General features: G+C 42.6%; 1 protein-coding gene across 2 annotated transcripts in view; it reads left to right on the top strand.

Annotated features, from left to right (window-relative positions):
- nkain4 (sodium/potassium transporting ATPase interacting 4) overlaps positions 1-17,542 on the top strand; it is a 45,778-nt gene extending 28,236 nt beyond the window's left edge. The window contains exons 5-7 of one of the 2 annotated variants that reach the window (XM_054609779.1): positions 7,920-7,980; positions 15,846-15,930; positions 17,356-17,542. In XM_054609779.1, coding sequence (XP_054465754.1) covers positions 7,920-7,980; positions 15,846-15,930; positions 17,356-17,365 — 156 coding nt within the window. In that variant the 3' untranslated portion in view covers positions 17,366-17,542. Of the gene's footprint in view, positions 1-7,919; positions 7,981-15,845; positions 15,935-17,355 lie in introns of those variants that run through there. The other variant, XM_054609780.1, reaches the window with a different exon arrangement.
- Positions 17,543-18,085: the final 543 nt, after the last annotated feature.

The following is an 18,085-nucleotide window of genomic DNA, read 5'->3' as shown; positions in this document are numbered from 1 at the left end:
TGGACTTGCATTTGAACTGAGAATTTAATTGTCAAAAGGTCACTTTGTCTTCACAACAAAACATTTCGGCCATAACTCAAGAGATCATATGCTAATTATTACAATTTCACATAATCGTCTAATAGAATAAAGGGATGAAGTGGTGACATTTTGGACAGATATGGATGTAAACTGTAACTTGACTGGTTGACAGAGCCATAAAACCGCAAAGTGATAATTCTATATATTAATATTCATAATAATTAATTATTTCCCTTTCAGTGTAGTCAGCAGATAATCCACACACACACACACACACACACACACACACACAGACCTCTCTTTGTCCTCCCATGATCCTCTCTTCTTTCTGCTCCTTTGTGACGCCTTCACTGTTAAATAAAACAGTGGAATGAGAGGAAACTTCTCCGGTGAGACGGAAAGGAGGTAGGGAAGAAATGTATGAGAGAGGAAGAAGATTCAGTTTACATCTGTGTCGACATAACTCTCACACACTAAAGGGAGCAGTGAGAGATGTCGAGAGGTTGTCAGAGTTGCTGAGCTTCTCATAAAATGCACACACACACACACACACACACACACACACACACATAGATATCATATCATTTAGCGTAGGTTATTGCTGCCACAGGCAATGCTTTCTACCGTTGCCTCTCTACTCCCTGGGAACCAGCATTGGGAGGATGGTGAGGTAGCTGATAATAGGAGGAACGGCAGCCTGCGTCATTCTCTCGCTCCAGTACTCGTTTCCTTTTCATCCATTTCCTCTTCTCGTCTCCTTTTCCTGCTCAGATCTCACACCGTTTGACCTTCATGTCAATCAAACTCCCAACAACTCTTTTCCTACATTTCTCTCTCGATGTCACTTTTTTCCTCTGGAGCTTAGACGTCTCTCTCATGTCGATCTACCGTCTGTGTTGAAGTGCAGCTTGTTTAACACCAGGGGAGAGTTGGGGGGGGGATGAATATCGGGCGGGGGGGGGGTCCATTCAGCACTTCTCACTTGCGGCTCGGCTTCCTTTAGGTGTTGGTGTTTGTTCTGTCTTCGTTCAGGTTCACTCAGTTCAGCGGGATGAAAAACAGCATGGCCTCCTCCTCACTCATCCTAAAGGTCAGGGTGCTCGCTTTGATAAGTCCATTAGTCCAACTCTCAAGCTGAACAACCATCAACACTGTTTCTTTGTGTGTGCTGCATGGGGATCTTTGAAGTGATTCCTATTTGAAGTGCAGTCATATGTCCGGTATCAGTTTTTTTTAAAATGGCTGCTCATTTTCTAGTGTAATAATAGCATTAAGCACCTCTCCAATATGTCAGCGCTGACTTTGCATTGTGACTGCTCCCTGAGTTTCACAGCATCTGCTTCAAAAGGATTATAAAGAGCCCAGGATTAAAAAGACTTGATGATGCAGTAGTCAGCGGTTATTACGGCTGTTGGCTGCTGCCTAAAACAAAAACAGGGAGGAGAAGAGACACACACCCAAAGACCAGAGGAGAGGATCGGACTCCAGCGGGCAACTGAATATATATATATATCAGGCTACTCGTTGTTCATCAAAACCTGTGTGCACACCATTGTACTTCAGAAAGGCCGTCTCCACCAAGAGCTTTAGTTGTTAATGTGTTTTTCTCGGATTCATTTTACTCTAATATTTGTTCTTTTTAAACTTCTAAAAGTACGCAAGAAGGAAGAAATAGGAACATAAGAGATCTTAAAAGTGAAAAACAAGCAACATTAAAGCACTTAAACTTCCTTTTTGCTTTTTTGATCCTTTAACTCCTGTCCAATTTCCAATGCCGCATTTCCAAAGCATTGTACATTACGGCTCTACTCAACTCAACTCACTCTCCTTTTGGTTTTCAATAAGCAAAAGTTGTCCCGTGTCCCATTTTTTGGTACCACCTGGGGAGTTAAAACACCTCAGACAACTGATTGGTCAGTGAGAATCATTACTAGCGCGACACCAGACATCCTGCACCAATCCACCATTTAGTCAAGCTATTTACCGTTCGTTATTTGTTTGTTCACTCGACCCAGATTTTTAAAAACATCAATCTGCAAAACTACATCATACAATTGACGAAATCCAGACGTTCCTCTGTTTGGTTGGAGATGAAAGAATCCAGCGAGTGTCTCTACGGCGATCATCTGATAATCCTGCCTACACTGAGTTGGTATTATCTTCTATCTGGGGGAAAAAGAAATAGAGAAAATGGCCGAAAGTGAGACGAGTCGAGCCGAAACCGTGCGGAGGAAGTCAGACCTCCCTCGTCTGAAATCCTCTGTATGGGGCTACACGTGATGAACAAGCTGTGTTTTCTTTCTCTGCATGTGAAGCCTCTTGCGTCTTGTTTTTTTTCCTACATCAGCATGCTGTTATTTGATGTGGAAGATGCAAATCAGCACCACAGAGACGCTGATCAGCCCCATGTGGCCCTGTAAGCTGTATAGATCTGTGTGTGTTTGTTGGAGGGGGGCTGGTGGAGGAGAACAGGTGGATGTGGTCCCGGCAGTCCCTATCTCATCATGTTTTGTGTCATTAAACATGCAGCTGCTCACACACACAAACACACACAAACACACACACACACACGTCTAATTTTCTGCCGAGAAGCCTGCGAACAGAAAGTCCTGTGTAATTAACCCACCAGACATCTGCACCAGCCCTCTCCTCACCTTCCTCTCTCTGGTCCTGCTCCTCCTCCTCCTCTCCAGTGTGAAATATTTTTCCTACAAATTCCTTTCATCATGGTGAACCCGGTGAATTCTCTCCTGACGTTGAGCCACAATCAATAGTCTGTTAATTAGCTTGTAGATCGACTCCGATATCCGTCGCTGCACACACACGTGCACACACATGTGCACAGGCCTGTCGGCTGTTGAGAGGAGGCGTCTCCAAATTCATATGGACAGACAGATATAGTGCTGCAACCAACAATTATCATTATTGATTCATCTTGATTATTTTTTCAACTCGTAGATTAGTAGCCTTGAAACATTCTGATTTAGAATATTTATTGACTACCCTATTGTTCTTAAAATAGACAGACAATAGAAACACAATTATTTTGTGTGGAATTCTTTACGTAAATATTTTAGAATGCATCTAGCTATAAAATGCAGCTTTCGTTTCATATTCTAATGCAAATTTAAACAACTTTCTCCGGAGTGAGGGAGCTACGTAACATCCGGTTAGAGATTCCGTCAAGTACTTTTAATGGAAATGCCGTTAACGTTTTTATTGCAGGTACTTTAACATTTTCTGCCCTTCTTGCATCCACTTACATAATATCCAGTTTGCCATTTCCTGTCCTGCCTGATTTCATGTGAAGGCAGCATGAGTCTTGTTGCTCAATAAATGACTCAGACAATCAATCCATGATCAAAGTTGTTGATTTTCTGACAATTAACTAATCAATTATTTGACTTATTGTTCAGGACTACACGCTTACAAATTAGAGTGCAGAGACTGAAAAGGATGTCGTTGTTTAGACCTGTGCAGTGAACAAGACTCACTCAGAAATGGCTCGACAGACCAATCCTTTATCCAAACTGAAAACCTGATTTTAAACTAGTTGAAACAGAGAATAGTTCAACAGATTCACGTCTAGCAGATTGATGTTTATGAATGTGCATTGATGAAGGTAATCACGTGTCTTTCTGGGCCCGCACATTCAGTATACACCTGACCTTCATTAGCCTATGCAAATACAAATAACCTTCCTTTTTAGCTCGGCAGCTGGCATTCTTCTCACGCACACACACACAAATGTTTGGGCCTTGAACTTCTCTTGGCCCTCATTACTGGAGAAAAGAAACAAAGATAGTGCTGAACTATCACAAATACCTCCTTTATCCTCCCCTGCCACTTCGTAAATATTAAATGAAGGCCCAGTGGAGGACGACTTTGCTTTTGATGTTTTCTCAGATCTAGCGCTGAACTTTTCGTGCTCCTTTTTTTCGCCACCTCGCTTCCTCCCTCGGATGCAGCTTACTGTTAGACCAAACAAACAGAAATGTCAAACAGATAAAGAGGTAGAGATTGTGGAGTGACAGTGATGTGGAGACCTGTGTTTTAAAGAGTGACTTATTTAAAGGAAAAAGTGCAGATTGCAAGGGGATAAAAGAAAAACCCAAATGATTGGCAGCTAAATGAGTTGGCTTTAGTTCGGCACGTCCTCACAGGCAGACTGACATCAGGCCTCGGAGGACGTGCGGGGGCTTTATGAGCTTAATTAATATGACATCAATCTCTGAAATGATCCCTGAACTCCAGAAGTGACAGTGGGAAGTCAAAGGACTGTGTGTGTGAGAGGATTTATGAGCGTGATTATTTAATATGCAGGGATATTTAAGTGGAATTGTCACTTGTTATTGAGGACACTGACCTATATTGGCTGAGGACAGCAGCGCCTCCAGCAAAAAAGGGCCACCAAGTGTTCACTTCTGATCTTATTAGCTTCCTGTACATCACACTAAATGTACCGTAGCCATAGGAAAGAGAGCCAGAAGACGCGGACATGGGTAGATATATTAAAGTCCATCTCCATGCAGCGTCCAGACTCTCTTGCTGTCAGCGGTTATCAGTCGAGGCGTGAGAAATGAGTGGTGAATTCTCATTACTAGCACCCAGGGTTTGGCATTTACTGATTAAAGGTATGAAATTTCTGGTCACAACTGCTGTTTATGAGTTTGCAGTGAGGCTAAAAGTAACTGCAGTATGTCCATCGTATTATGTGTGTTTCTATCCTCAGGGCATTAGCTTGTCTTTAGATAGAAAATTGCCTTTATGTTGTTTCTTTCATCCTCGCCTCAACATTTTTGTGGTTTCCCCGAATACATTTCTTGGATAAAAACATTGGTAGGAAGTGAGAGCTTAGTTCTTTCTTCCCCTCCTTTTTCCTCTTTCATTCATAGATACAGACAGCTTACAAATTCACTGAATGGTTTGATGAATAGGGGAATTATATGAGTCATATTCTGTCACTTTTAGGAGATTTTGAACTTTTTTTGAACTTTTACTGGGTGTTTAGACCATAAACAGCACCAACTAGAAATGTGCAGATCACCGCATGCTATAGTGTGATTTAATAAATACAACGCCCCGTCTAGACACTAATGGGCTGTAAGGCGTCGTAAAAACACCATTCAAACTCAAAAACAAGCAGCGATGTATGCAGGCAATCTGCTCAAAGTCATCGTGTAAGACAACAATCTTGCCAAAAACAAAACAAGCAGCAGCTAAATTGCGGCGACGTACTCAGCAGTGTATGTGCTGGTAGTTCGGTTAGCTGTTAGCAGTTAGCCTAGTTAGCCAAACACATTGTCCATTCCGTTAGCTGTAAGTCAAACACAATGCTAACTGTTAGCCCCCCCGACCTGTTTTGCAAAATTTGTAATTTGCAAGCTGGGAATTTTGCAACATTGGACAAATCCAATGCAATTCCCTTCAAAATAAATAATTAGCATGCAACTCATACACATAGTGTGTTGCCATATGATAGCATATTTGTGTCGCTGCAAAAGTTTAGATAGGTTCATCTTTTTTTGGGCACAAAAAGGGTTAATTGCATGGAGAAGTTTTAATAATACTTGGTACTGGGTTATTTCGGGTCGATATCCTAAAGGTATCATGTACTGATAGCCGGCACTAATTATATTGAAGCTGTTCTGGCAGCTTGTGGAGGCCAAACACCTTATTAATACGCTTAATGTTGTGCTTTCCCTTAATCTGTCACCCATCTGTATGTTTGCTACACAAACACTCTGCACAGCCTCCTCTGCTGTGACAGATCGGCTTTACTATGTTTGACTCCATCCCCGTCGACAACAGTGATCACAGCCCCTTATGAAAATTAAACAAACGCTCACTCATGCATTGATATTAACTCATACGAGCACACGGTTGCCGCACACAATGTGGTTGAAAACAGGGTGTGCCCCCCCTGCTGTTAACACCATCTTGTGTTTGACACTGCCTTTATACATATGCTAATTCACCTCCATTTCCCTGCCACGTTAATGGACGGGGTGAGACCAGCAATTAGATACAAGAGAGAGGAAACGGAGCGAGAGGGAAGAGTTATGTGTGTTTTATCAAACCAACACAGACAGAACCCATTCCCATCTCCTCTAGACAACCACACCTGCGTTTCATTCATAAATAAAACATTTAATCTACATCTGGATGAACTTCAATAATGGTTGAATATCTTATTTGCATGAAAAAACGGGAATGAAGCCCTATTGGTGGAGATGAAAGACCCGCAGGCTGCACGCCATCTTTGTTCCTCTTCTAATTACACGGGCCAAGTTAAGTTATAGGTTGAATGAATGTTATATAAATAACCGCCGTCGCAGACAGTCAGTCCGTCCCCTTTGGGTTTTGTGTTTGTGTACCCAGTGCGCGAGGTGGGCAGCGTGCCCGTCTCTGTTTTAATTGGCATGGCAGAGTGCCAAATGATGGCTGGCTGGCTGGGTGGCTGGGTGGGTGGAGAGAGACGGTCTCTCACGGTGTCTGTCTCTCACGGTGTCTGTCTCTCGCGGTGTCTGTCTCTCACGGTGTCTGTCTCTCACTGTGTCTGTTTCCGAGTCGCTGACAGCCATCTGCCAGTCCCACAGGCTATTCCCAGCGCTGTTTGCCAGCACGTGTGTCAGCGTACAGTGACTCTGAGCTCTTGTTCTGTTGCTTTTGTGGTGTGTTTGTGCACTGAATGTACTCTCTAAGAGCCAACTGTTTGAACTTTTTGGAAAATAGTCCTTTGTTCCTGGACATCTGAGGTGTGCAAATTCAATACTCGCTCTCCGTTCACCTCTGTCTGTACATGGCTCTTTAGCAGCTAGATGCTCCACTTTGTTCACCACCTAGTCTCCAACTTGTGCAGGTAGCATAGAGCAGGTTTTCAAAGTTTTGTTTTTTATGCTCAAAACTGGTGCTTGCTTTTGAAGAAAATAGGCTGAAGTGAGACAATAAATTTGCAGATGGTACGCTAGATTTAAAAATAAAAAGCTAAAAGTTGCCAACTCCTTTCCAATAAAAGTAGCTAGCAGCACAAGCTCCAAAAGGGGCTAAATTTAGCGAGGGAGTCGCCAAGTCAGCATCACTGACAAGCCCGTCCCTTTACGCCTCTATCTAAAAACACTAAAAACCTCAACAACAAACATGGCTGTTGTTTGTACTCAAAGCTGTTAAGATAGAAGCTTGTGGAAGACTTTGGTGAAGAGCAGTGATTGAGCAGGCGGGCAGGCAGCTCTTCCAATCCTTTAATTCATGCGGAATTAAATGATTTGACAGGCTTATTTTAAAAAATATCACAAAAAATGTTTTTGAGGAAGATTACCAACCTGACCTTTTAACAGTTAATTCAGTTCTCTGTGGTTTTGTCACTTTAACCATAGTTATTTGATCCATTGTAGTTATAAAAAATATAGATTAAGGCTGCAACTAATAATTATTTTAATTTTAATTAATCCGTTGGTTATTTATCTTATAATTTAAATAAGTCTTCATCTTGCCTGCTTAGTAAAACGTAATAATATTCACTTCATGTTGTTATATAACAGAAAAAGCTGTACATTTCAGAAGCTCGAACCTGTTAAGTGCTTAACAGGTTCGAGTTACCCTCGATAAACAGCTGGAACAATTACTTGATCATTAAAAAGAATCTCAGTGAAATTTCTGTCAAGTAATCATGGATTCGTTTCAGCTCAGGTGTTGCACAGCGTTGCATCACCTGCCCCTAGAACACACCGCCACCTCCTTCTCTCTAAATCGAGGCTACATCCCTACAAAACTCCCTCCTTTTCCAGATGTTCTGTGTAATCTTCCTTTTTTTTTTTTGGCCCCCTCAAAGCAGCTGTTTATCAGCTTCCGGGCTCGGTGAAGTCTAACCTCTCTCCTGTTTGCTTTTGTGTTCACAGCTCCTGGGCTTCGTGTACGCCTGTTATGTCGTCAGCGCCATCACGGAGGAGGAGGACAGCTGTGAGTCGCTTAACCTCACCCTTTCTCACCCTCTCACACACACACACATGCACACAAATCACTGCAACAAGATGTGATGGAAAACTCCGGCATTGAGGAGAACAGGGCTACATCTTTCTATTCTTTTTCTATCCCACCTCTCACTATCACCTCTAAAGCTCTCCCTTGTCTCTCTCCTCCCCCACACCAGCTGGGCCCTCTCTCCCTCCAGAACCAAAGGAACCATGTGTTCCCTCTCCACACCTCCTTCAGCCCATTCTCTCCCCTCTCTCTTCCACGTATCGTCTCTCCTCCTCGTCGGTCTGTGTGGTCCTCCGCCATTGTCTCATGCCTCCGTTAATGTACTCGAGGCTTTCACTTATCTCACTTTCTTCTCTCCACGTGCCTCCTTGTTCGTTGCTCCAGCTGTCTGTTGCCTCGCTCGGGCGGGTGTTTTTTTTTTACACCGCAGGAGTGCACCTCCCCCACTCCACACACACCTTCCCTCCTCATGTTCTTGCAGCTTGTCAAACATGCACATGCTTCCTTTTGAAGTGGCTCAGTATATCTCAGTTATGTCTGTGCAGTTGAGTCATTCATTTCCTGTCCTGCATAAAGCATGCAGAGAGTGAGAGGACACGAGTCATAAGAGAAGAAGGAGAAACCAGAGATGGACACTTGTGATAAATGACCCAGCTGCTGTGACCTCATAGGATGCAAGGTCAGGGGTTCTCGCCGGAGGTCGGCCAATCAGAGGGCAGGAAACATTTGATCTGAGGGTTAGTGGCGGTCGTAAATATCTGATTAGCACCGCAGTAACTCTCCGGGTCGCATAGCGATGTCCACATGCATTGGAATCTGTCTTTATGTATTTTCACTTCTAAATATTAGCCCTGAATGCATAAAGCTCTCTGTGAGGATTAGCTGGGATTAAATTGGGTTTCTCAGGGACACATTCATACAGACTTGGGGCCCTGTGAAATCCGTTTTATTTTGTTCCAGACTCAGTTTAACTTTTTCCTATTTTCCATCTTTTCCAATTACATTTTTCTGAATTCTGTGTTTTTTCAATTGAGGCACATTTCATCATCAGAAAAAAACATGTCAAATCTTGGGGTAGATGAATAAAATCTCAACATCTATTAAGAAAAATAATCATTATTCAATGAATACACACATTTTTTATCATAGAAAGTTATGCATTACTGCTATAAAACTAAGCGTTCCTTCCTTTTGTAAAATAAACTCCTGTAAATGAGCCGTAATTGTCGAATGACATCGTTTTATTTGACCCCTAAACAGCAGCTCCACTTCATGTCACATATTTAGCCTGCTAGCTGACACATCGGCTAGTTTCTCAGCTCACGTCTTTCAACTGCAAGCTCGGAGCCAACGGCAAATTTGCCTTTTGATGGGAAGCTTCCAAACCTATCGCCTAGTGAAAAATCAGGGCTAAAGATGAGTTGTTTGAAAGACGCTAGCCGTCTCAGAGGTCCTCTTTAACGTTACTGTGTTTGTGTCTGGAGGAGCTGAGGCTCGCCATAATTGAAACACTGACGCAGAAGAGAGGAGGAGTGTGCTCGTAAATACAACCAACATAGTGGCATAATCTTTTTACTGTTCTTAGATGCCAGGAGAAAACTCTTATGATAGCAGGGAAATCCCTGATTTTCATAAATTGCTCATTGTTTTACCGCTGATTCCATTTTCATCATCAAATACCGTGAAGCTCTCCGTGTAATTCCACATCGGGGAAATCACAGGCCCCTACATACTGTAAACGCTTGTCAGAGTACTAATTCTGAAATATCTGGAGCCTGGCTGTAATCACGTCGATCCGAGACACTCAAACTCTCATTCTGATTTGAACACGGCGCAACGCACAAAACCCTACATGCACTCATTTCATCTTAAACCTGCAGACTCTTTTAATTTGGGTGAAACTTGTGATGTGGCGTCCGTTTGTAGACGAGCGGTGCAGAAGTCCAGGCAGTGCTTGGTGGTCACATACCAGAGATTCACTGGCTGTGAGCGGTTAGCATCACCAACCCCCCCGGCTCTGGGCAGTACCACTAAATCACCAGTCGGGCCTGTGTAATCCCTGGAGGGCAATACCACCTCAGCACGAGTCGAGTCAACAAAACTATAAAAAAAAGACTTTTCCTTTTCTTCCTTTGTGACATTTGAGCTTTGTTTATTCCCCCGTGTCTTTGTTAAAATAGCAGATAGTCATTCACACACAAAAACAGAGGTAAAAATATCAAAAAAAGCAATAAGGAAAAGGTTGGTTCACAAAAAAGGGTGAGGGTGAAAACAAAACATGGTGGTTCTTTTTATTGGTTTTAATTATCTGGCGGTTCTTCTCTGATCCAGGAGTGAAACGCTGCTACAAAAGCTCCCAACAGCTCGTTCTTTGTTATTGTAATCAGCCCTTTTGCCTGCACACACACACACACACACACACACACACACACACACACACACACACACACACATACAAACTTGTTCATGCAGACACAGGTGCGCACACACAGAAACCAGCTCTCATTTGATGTGCAGATTAAAGCTTGTTTCTGCTCCTCAGAACTTTCTCCTCTCTGTACTCTCTTTATTCCCGTTCCTCTCTTTCTCCTCAGTAAGATGGAATAATCACGTACGAGAGTCCAATTGTTTAAAAAATCTCCGCTCCTCTCCGTCTCGTTTCCCCGTCTCTGTCTTCTCGAAGCTTTAATGAGGTGTGCTTGTAAAAAAAAAAAAAAAAAGTTAGAGGTCCCTGGTCCCTCGTTTTATCGGCCTCATTAAGCGCCTCGCCGGTCAATAACTTCCACAGTTGATTGCGCCTCGGCAAGAGAAGAAAGGTAGGGAGGAATCCTCAGGAGGGACAGAAAGAGAGAGGGGTGAGACAGGAAGAGGAGTATGGAAGGGAGGGAGAAAGGGGAGGTGATCGTCAGGAGAGAGGTTTGGAGAAGGAGACGAGGCATTATGCAGAAACAAACAGCACCAGACACAAGATGAGCTTCTCGCGAATGAGGAGATAAGACAGGAATTCCTCTCACGCCGAGCACTCTCTCACTCTCGGGGGAGACGGGTGAGTTACAGCCGAGTGCTCAGGCTTGCGTAAAGAATAGACGGGGTGAAACACACACCCGTGCACGCACACAAACACACACACACTCTCCCAAGAATACACAATGGGCAGAATAGCAAGCATCATATACCATCAGCTCCAGGTTTGACATGGCTTTCAGGCTTTATTACTCATAATGTGTGTGTAAGTGTGTGTGTGTGTGTGTGTGTGTGTGTGTGTGTGTGTGTGTGTGTGTGTGTGTGTGTGTGTGTGTGTGTAAGTGTGTTTGTGTGTAAGTGTGTTTGTGTGTGATCTCCCATTTGATGTGACTCCCTCTCACTTTAAAAAGAGCAAATGTATATTCACACTCATGCATACCTTTATACTTTGTGTATTTGTGTGTTCAGCTGATTGTGCGTGACTGACTGAATGAGTGTAGATATTTGTGTGTGTGTGTGCGTTTGTGTGGATTTGTTCCACAGAGTTATCGGTATTGAGCAGGCACACCGAGCGAGCGAGCGAGCGGTGGGGAAAATCCTCTTTGTAAAGTAGGTCATGGAGTTAGAAGCCCAGCGCCGGGATAAGCTCGCTTTAGCATGTCTGCTAATTATGCTGCCGCCCTCTGTGCTGAGTCACATCCCCAGAAAATCCTCCACAGCAGACGGAGACGGCGGAGGGATGAGAGGGTGTGTAGGTGGCAGCGAATCCTCTGGTTGTAAGAAGGTGAAAAGGTCAAAGCATTAACAAAAAGGACGTTTAAATGTTATCACCCCAAAATTGTATTTTTAAGTAGAACATTCAGAGATTGTGAAATCCATTTTGACACAGTCACAGTCATTTTTTAGAGTCCTAGTCAGGCAGCAACCTCCGGGTCTGAAAAGTGAAGCCAATGCTTCATGTCTCTACTGTCCATCAGGGGGCGACTCCTCTGGTTGTATAGAAGTCTATGAGAAAATGACTCTACTTCTCTCTTGATTTATTCCCTCAGTAAACATTGTGAACATGAGTTTATGGTCTCAATCTCTAGTTTCAAGTCTTCTTCAATACAGCATGATGTTCATTTAGTAAATTATGGTCCATAATTGAAAAATGTCAATAAGTGTTTGCCAAAGCCCACGATGACGTCGCCTAAAGTCTTGTTTTGTCCACATCTAAAAAGATATTCCGTTCAACGTCTCAGGAGTAAAGAAACCAGAAAATACTCACTGCTGGAATCAGAGAATTTTCTTAAAAAATGACTCAAACCAAATAATCGATCATCAAATATTTGCAGATGAATTTAATAGTTGACTATGACTGGATTAATTGTTTCAGCTTTCATGAAAAAAAAGTTTTTTGACTACCAATAATAAGTGAAGTGGCAGATGTTTCTGTGTTTGTCACATTGGATTTAATCCAGAGGTTCTACTGGTCCATGTTTTCATGGAGCCTTTCTCCTCTTTGCATGGATGATTAACTTTAAATACACTCTCAGTCAGACATACCTGAAGTTTTCATATGCAGAATAACAAAGCGTAAAACGGTCTTTAAAGTAAATGAGTACTTTGGATAGCAGAGATGGCTGTGTAATGATGTGTGAGGACAGAGACGTAGTGCTGCAGAGTGAAATATAGTGTGTGTGTGTGTGTGGGGGGGGGGGGGGTGAGAGAGAGACCAACCACAACTGTTTCTGTTCTTGGCCTTTGTCTTTGTCTTTGGCCCCTTCAAGCACTGTAACCCTGAGTTTATAAGAGGTGGACGTAGTCACCATGACGACAACCATTGGTTTGTAGACAACAGTTTTGAAGCTTCAAGTTCGTAGTTTTGGCCGTCGCCATTTTGTTTTTATGCTAAAAACCCTGCGTAAAGGATAGGATTGTGTTAGCCTTCATCCCTACCTGTCTGTTAAACAGGTCAGATAGCAGACTGAGATCTTGCTTCTAACTTTCACTATCCTGGATGGTTAGTTAGACACCATTTTTGGACCTTGATGCTGCGGTTCTAGAAAACCAAAAGATTTGTAAAATTCTTATTATTATCATTATTATATATTCTATTGAAATATTGCAATAATATCATTATCATGAAATCTTTAGGCCATGACAATCTGCAGGTCATTGTCCGGAGAATTCCCAGCTAGATAGTGGGCGCGTTGATGACGTTTCTATCATGATACGAGTCCCAAAACAGGAACAAAAAAAACATCTGAGACTGAAGAAGACGGGACATTTGCACGAAGATCCAAACAAAAATGTCTAACGTTAGAGAACGACGAGATTTGTTAACTTCTGTCGTTAACAGCCGACGCCAAAATGTCAGACAAATTCAAGTCAAGGCTGTTTTCTTAAGAACAAATTACGAAGCGGCTACTTGCTCACGCTGTCATCAGCATCATATTCTGCCTCCTGCATGCTCTACTCAGACTCAGACCCTCATCTAAACCAAACAAAAAGTATTTTTCCAGTAGGAGAAATCATTGTCCAGGGTTCATGTGAGAAAAACAGCCTTTGTCTCTCCTTGATCTTTCACACACTCTGCTCTTTTATTCTCACAAAAACCCTGTTTTTCCTCTTCTGGTCTTTTTACCCTTTATCTCTGTGCCTGTGCTTCATTTCACTGTCAGCTCGCCAGCCCTTCACACACACACACACACACACACACACACACACACACACACACACACACACACACACACACACACACACACACAGATGCAGTTGACTGTGAATTGATTGGCAGCTTCTCTCCTGGTTGGGCTCCGTTCCTCTCTGATTTCAAACCACTTGAATTTAAGCGTCTTACATTTCTTCCTGCTTGTTTAAGGGGCTCCACATAGAGGCCTTCACCGTTGACCTACATACCATTCATTTCTCCAGTTCGTCTACACATGTGAGAATCAGCTCGCTCTCCATTCTGCTTTGAAGAAAACGAGCTCAGTATAACAGGATCACATGCTGCGATCAGGTGCCAATACTTGTTTCCAAGGCCTCTATCTCCACTACAGAGGACACATTTCATACACCGCTTCATGTTGAATGGTTTCCAGCTCCACTGGTGTTTTCTGATCAGTTTTTCTTTTTTAAAGCGTGCCATCCACATAGAAATGCCAAAACATTAGAAAAGGGCTTGAATCACCTGTTGAGAATGAAGAGCCTGTTTGAGCTTTCAGCGTTCCAAAAATTCATCAAAGCAGGTTTTTACATTTATTTTTAAAGTGTTATTTGCTGTTTACTATGAGGGCGTATTAGGGCCATTGTAGGTTTAAAAGAAAAAAAATATGGAGCGAGGGAGGGTAATGTTGTGAGAAAAAACGTTGATATTCTCTGAAGAAAAAAATCAAATTTGCGAGATCAAAAAATCATAAATTTAAGGGAAAAAAAACCTATGAATAATAGTGATGTGCAATAATAGATTTTAAAGGTCAAAGGTCACAGTGACCTCCCAAAACACGAATTTTTGCCATAACTCAAGATTTCAAATGCTAATTATGACAATTTCACACAAATCCCCAATAGGATTAAATGAAGAAGTGATGACATTTTGTTCAGACATCAATGCAACTTTATTGGTTGTCAAAGGGTCACAACCAGGAGGCGGTAATTCTATTTTTTAAGTCTGTTACCTGTGTTTTTATGGACGCTGACATCTTGACCAAAACTCCCTAAAGTATGTATTCAAATCTTTTGGATAGGAAAATGTTAAATAAATACATTAAATAAAGACCATTAAAACCAGAGTGTTGCACCGGCGTCCCCTTGAGCTGCCATTGTGTCTAAAAATAGCACCCGTCATTATCGTCCAACCGTGTTCCTCAGCACAGTTTGTTGTGGCAGAGAGTCCCTGGTGGACGAATGAAACGGACACTCCCATGAAACCAGGGCAGGGTCACAGGAAAGGGACATCCCCTAACCACCACCACTAACACCACCACCACCACTACCACCACCACCCCTAACCCTCTACACTTATCCTACATATCAGCATCCAGCAGACCACCTCTGCCTCCTCTTATCAGGAGGCAGCTGATTCTGGCCTTGCAGTGGTTTCCATGCCGCTCCCATGATTGTAGTAACAGATCTGCCCAGTTTTTTGTTTTTTTTCTCTTGAACTAGCATCCGCTGTTTGTTTGGTGACTTTTTTTTTTTCCACTGAGTCAGGTCCTACTTTCTCCTTTTCCTCCCCGTCACGATGTTCCCAGCTCCTGGACATGTTGGCCTCCTTCTCTAATCTCTTTGGCCCTCTGTCCGTCAGACCCAGAAGCATGACGCACCCCCTCTCTCTCCCTCTCTCTCCCCCCCTCTCTCTCAGCCTTTGTGTCCCCTCTCTACAGCCGCAAGCCTTTTCCCTTCATCTCACAAATATCTCTCTCTTTGCATCCGCACAAAAAAACACAGCAGCACTCTTTTCCAGCGTGTCCTTCTGGACATAACGCTGGTTTGCTCATCTGCACAACCGTCTGCATCTCTTAGGTGATTGAATAAACAGAGAGGGTCGAGCATCTGAAGGTCACCTCTGTTTCCGAGCGATAAAAAAATAAATAAAATAAAAAGGCTTTGGCTATTTTGACAGGTGGCCGGCTTCCACCTGTTCCCGAGCTTTGCCTTTAGCCTCAGGCAGACACACAGATTTAAAAGAAAGTTGTTTTTTGTGGACTTTTATTCGTTGAAAGTTAAAAATAAACTTTTCAACATCCCTGTCACATCTGTTCCTACTGTGTCTTTAGTTTCCATTTTGTTCCTCATTATCATGCATGTGTTTTTATTTAAGCATCTTGTTCTGTTATTGTCCGTCTTTTTGATTTTCTCCATAATTTATGTGTTTGACCCTTTTTTGTTTTCAGTTGATTTTATTGGTGGATTTGACCCATTCCCTCTCTACCATGTCAATGAGAAACCATCTCATCTCCTCTTAAAGCCCATGTACCTGTAAGTATGTGTGTGTCACGCCAACATTACGTCTTCATGTTCGTTATGACTGTAAGAGCATCTGCACGTGACTGTTCACATTATCCATTTGTGGTCATGAACAATCTGGGTCGTACCTATTTGTTGCCTACATGTAATTCGGGCTGGGTGATAATTCAATATGACAATTTATTCATGGCATCATATCATGATGAAAACATATATTGAGATATCGTGAGACAGAATTATGCTTATTTGATAATAACAAGCACAAAATATTTCAGATTTTTTCAGAAAATCTGTTCATTTTGCACTAAAGTTACTATTTAATATATAATTAATATTATTAGTCACATTTCTATTACTATTACTGCTACTTTTACTGCTTTTGTTATCAAAATTATTTTATTATTTCTACTGCTGCTGTTATATTAGTAGTCATCATTTTTCCAATACTGCAATTATCACTCTGATACGTATTATTTATTGATTCCTTTGTCATTTTTTGTTCATTCTGTAAACATTTATTGCACGATCGGTCCATCCTGGGAGAGGAATCATTGTTTTGTTGTTTTTCGGGAGTTTTCACTTTTCTGATTAGAGAGAGTCCAAGGACAGAAGAGGTGGCATCTTGTACAGAATGTAAAGCCTTTCTGAGGCAAATTTGATATGAATTATATATGGGAAATTTAATTAAATTTAATTAAATGTGTTAATATTTTTAATTTGTCCAGTATTTCATTCACACAGAGGTTAACTAACATAGGCTTTATTAAATAAAGATTATTTATTTATTGAATTCAACAGAAATCTTGCTATATCATGATATATATAGCGTTATATCGATATGAAATTACCTTTGATGGAATATGAGATTTTGGCCATATCACCCAGCTTTAACATGTGATTGTTTCAATGGTCCATTAACTCGCTTCTTTTAGTATTTGATCAGGATGCAGGTGATTACAAAAGAAACACTGACCAGCAGCAAGACCTTTTCTAGCTCAGTATCTGGAGCCAGGAGTCACGTCTGGGGAGGGAACGTCTTTATGGAACATGCTCCATCCTGTCGGAGGGCTGTAGGGAATATGGAGGCCTCTCATGACACAGTTGTGTGTGTGTGTGTTTGTACATGTGTGTGTCCCTCGCCGCAGGCAGTAACTGATAGAAGCACATGGTGCAAAACACACAGAAAAACGTTCTAAAATTGGATGAATCAATTAAGTTGTGCAGAGAAGTTAATAACAATAAGTCTGGGAAGTCGTGTCGTAATTCTCTGCCAACGAGAGATGAATATTTTATCAGCTCCTTGACAGTTTAATCAGCTCCGTCTCTAATGGGAGGGAGGACGTTTCTGTCTGGACCCCCCTGAACCTACAGGGAGAAATTCATCCAGAGCGAGTTGCCCAACAACCTCTTGACTCTCTTCTCCTTGTTTCTCTGCAGGTCTCCGTAAATGAGAGAGAGGGCGTCCGGCAGCGAGGTGACACGGCAAAATTTCCCACGGAGAAAATAAAAAAATGGCTGTTTTGACACAAACATCCACCCTCTGTTCACTGGGGTGGTGGGGTGGGGGGGGGACGGCAGACATTCCTCCCCTTCTTGATTTCAGAACACCGTTTACTGGTGTGCTGCCCAGAAAAAAAAAAAGCCAACACTTCTCAGTGTAGGGTCCATTGTTTTCCAGGGAGTGATGACGGGGTTCCTGGAAAAAGGGGGTGGGGGGTGGGGAGGGGGATTACAGTGCAACAAAGCCTCATATTGTGTCTTTTTCTTTGAGTCCCACTGCTGTGACCTGCCCATAACAGTCTCATACTCCCCAGGACTGTACAGAACATGTGCAGCGTTTATAAAACATGTGTGTGTGTGTGTGTGTGTGTGTGTGTGTGTGTGTGTGTGTGTGTGTGTGTGTGTGTGTGTGTGTGTGTGTGTGTGTGTAACCAGGGACTGCCCCAGCATTCCCACTCTTGTGGTGCCGATGTCTTAGAGGGACTCGGTGATTTAGCGTGTTATTGCTGGTTTTGGCTCAGATCTGGGCCGGAGGGCTGAATTACAGCGGAGCCTGTGGAATGAGCTATTGTGCACCGCCTGTTTACTTTAGGACCAGGATCCATGTGTGCATAAATACAGGAGCGAAGCAGGAAGAGGGGAGTGGGGGGGGACAAAAAGCACCAAA

The sequence above is a fragment of the Anoplopoma fimbria genome, chromosome 12, assembly GCF_027596085.1.
Source record: "Anoplopoma fimbria isolate UVic2021 breed Golden Eagle Sablefish chromosome 12, Afim_UVic_2022, whole genome shotgun sequence".
Classification (NCBI taxonomy): Eukaryota; Metazoa; Chordata; class Actinopteri; order Perciformes; family Anoplopomatidae; genus Anoplopoma; species Anoplopoma fimbria.
Note: the sequence above shows the minus strand (reverse complement) of the source record. Positions and strands in the feature narration are given on the sequence as shown.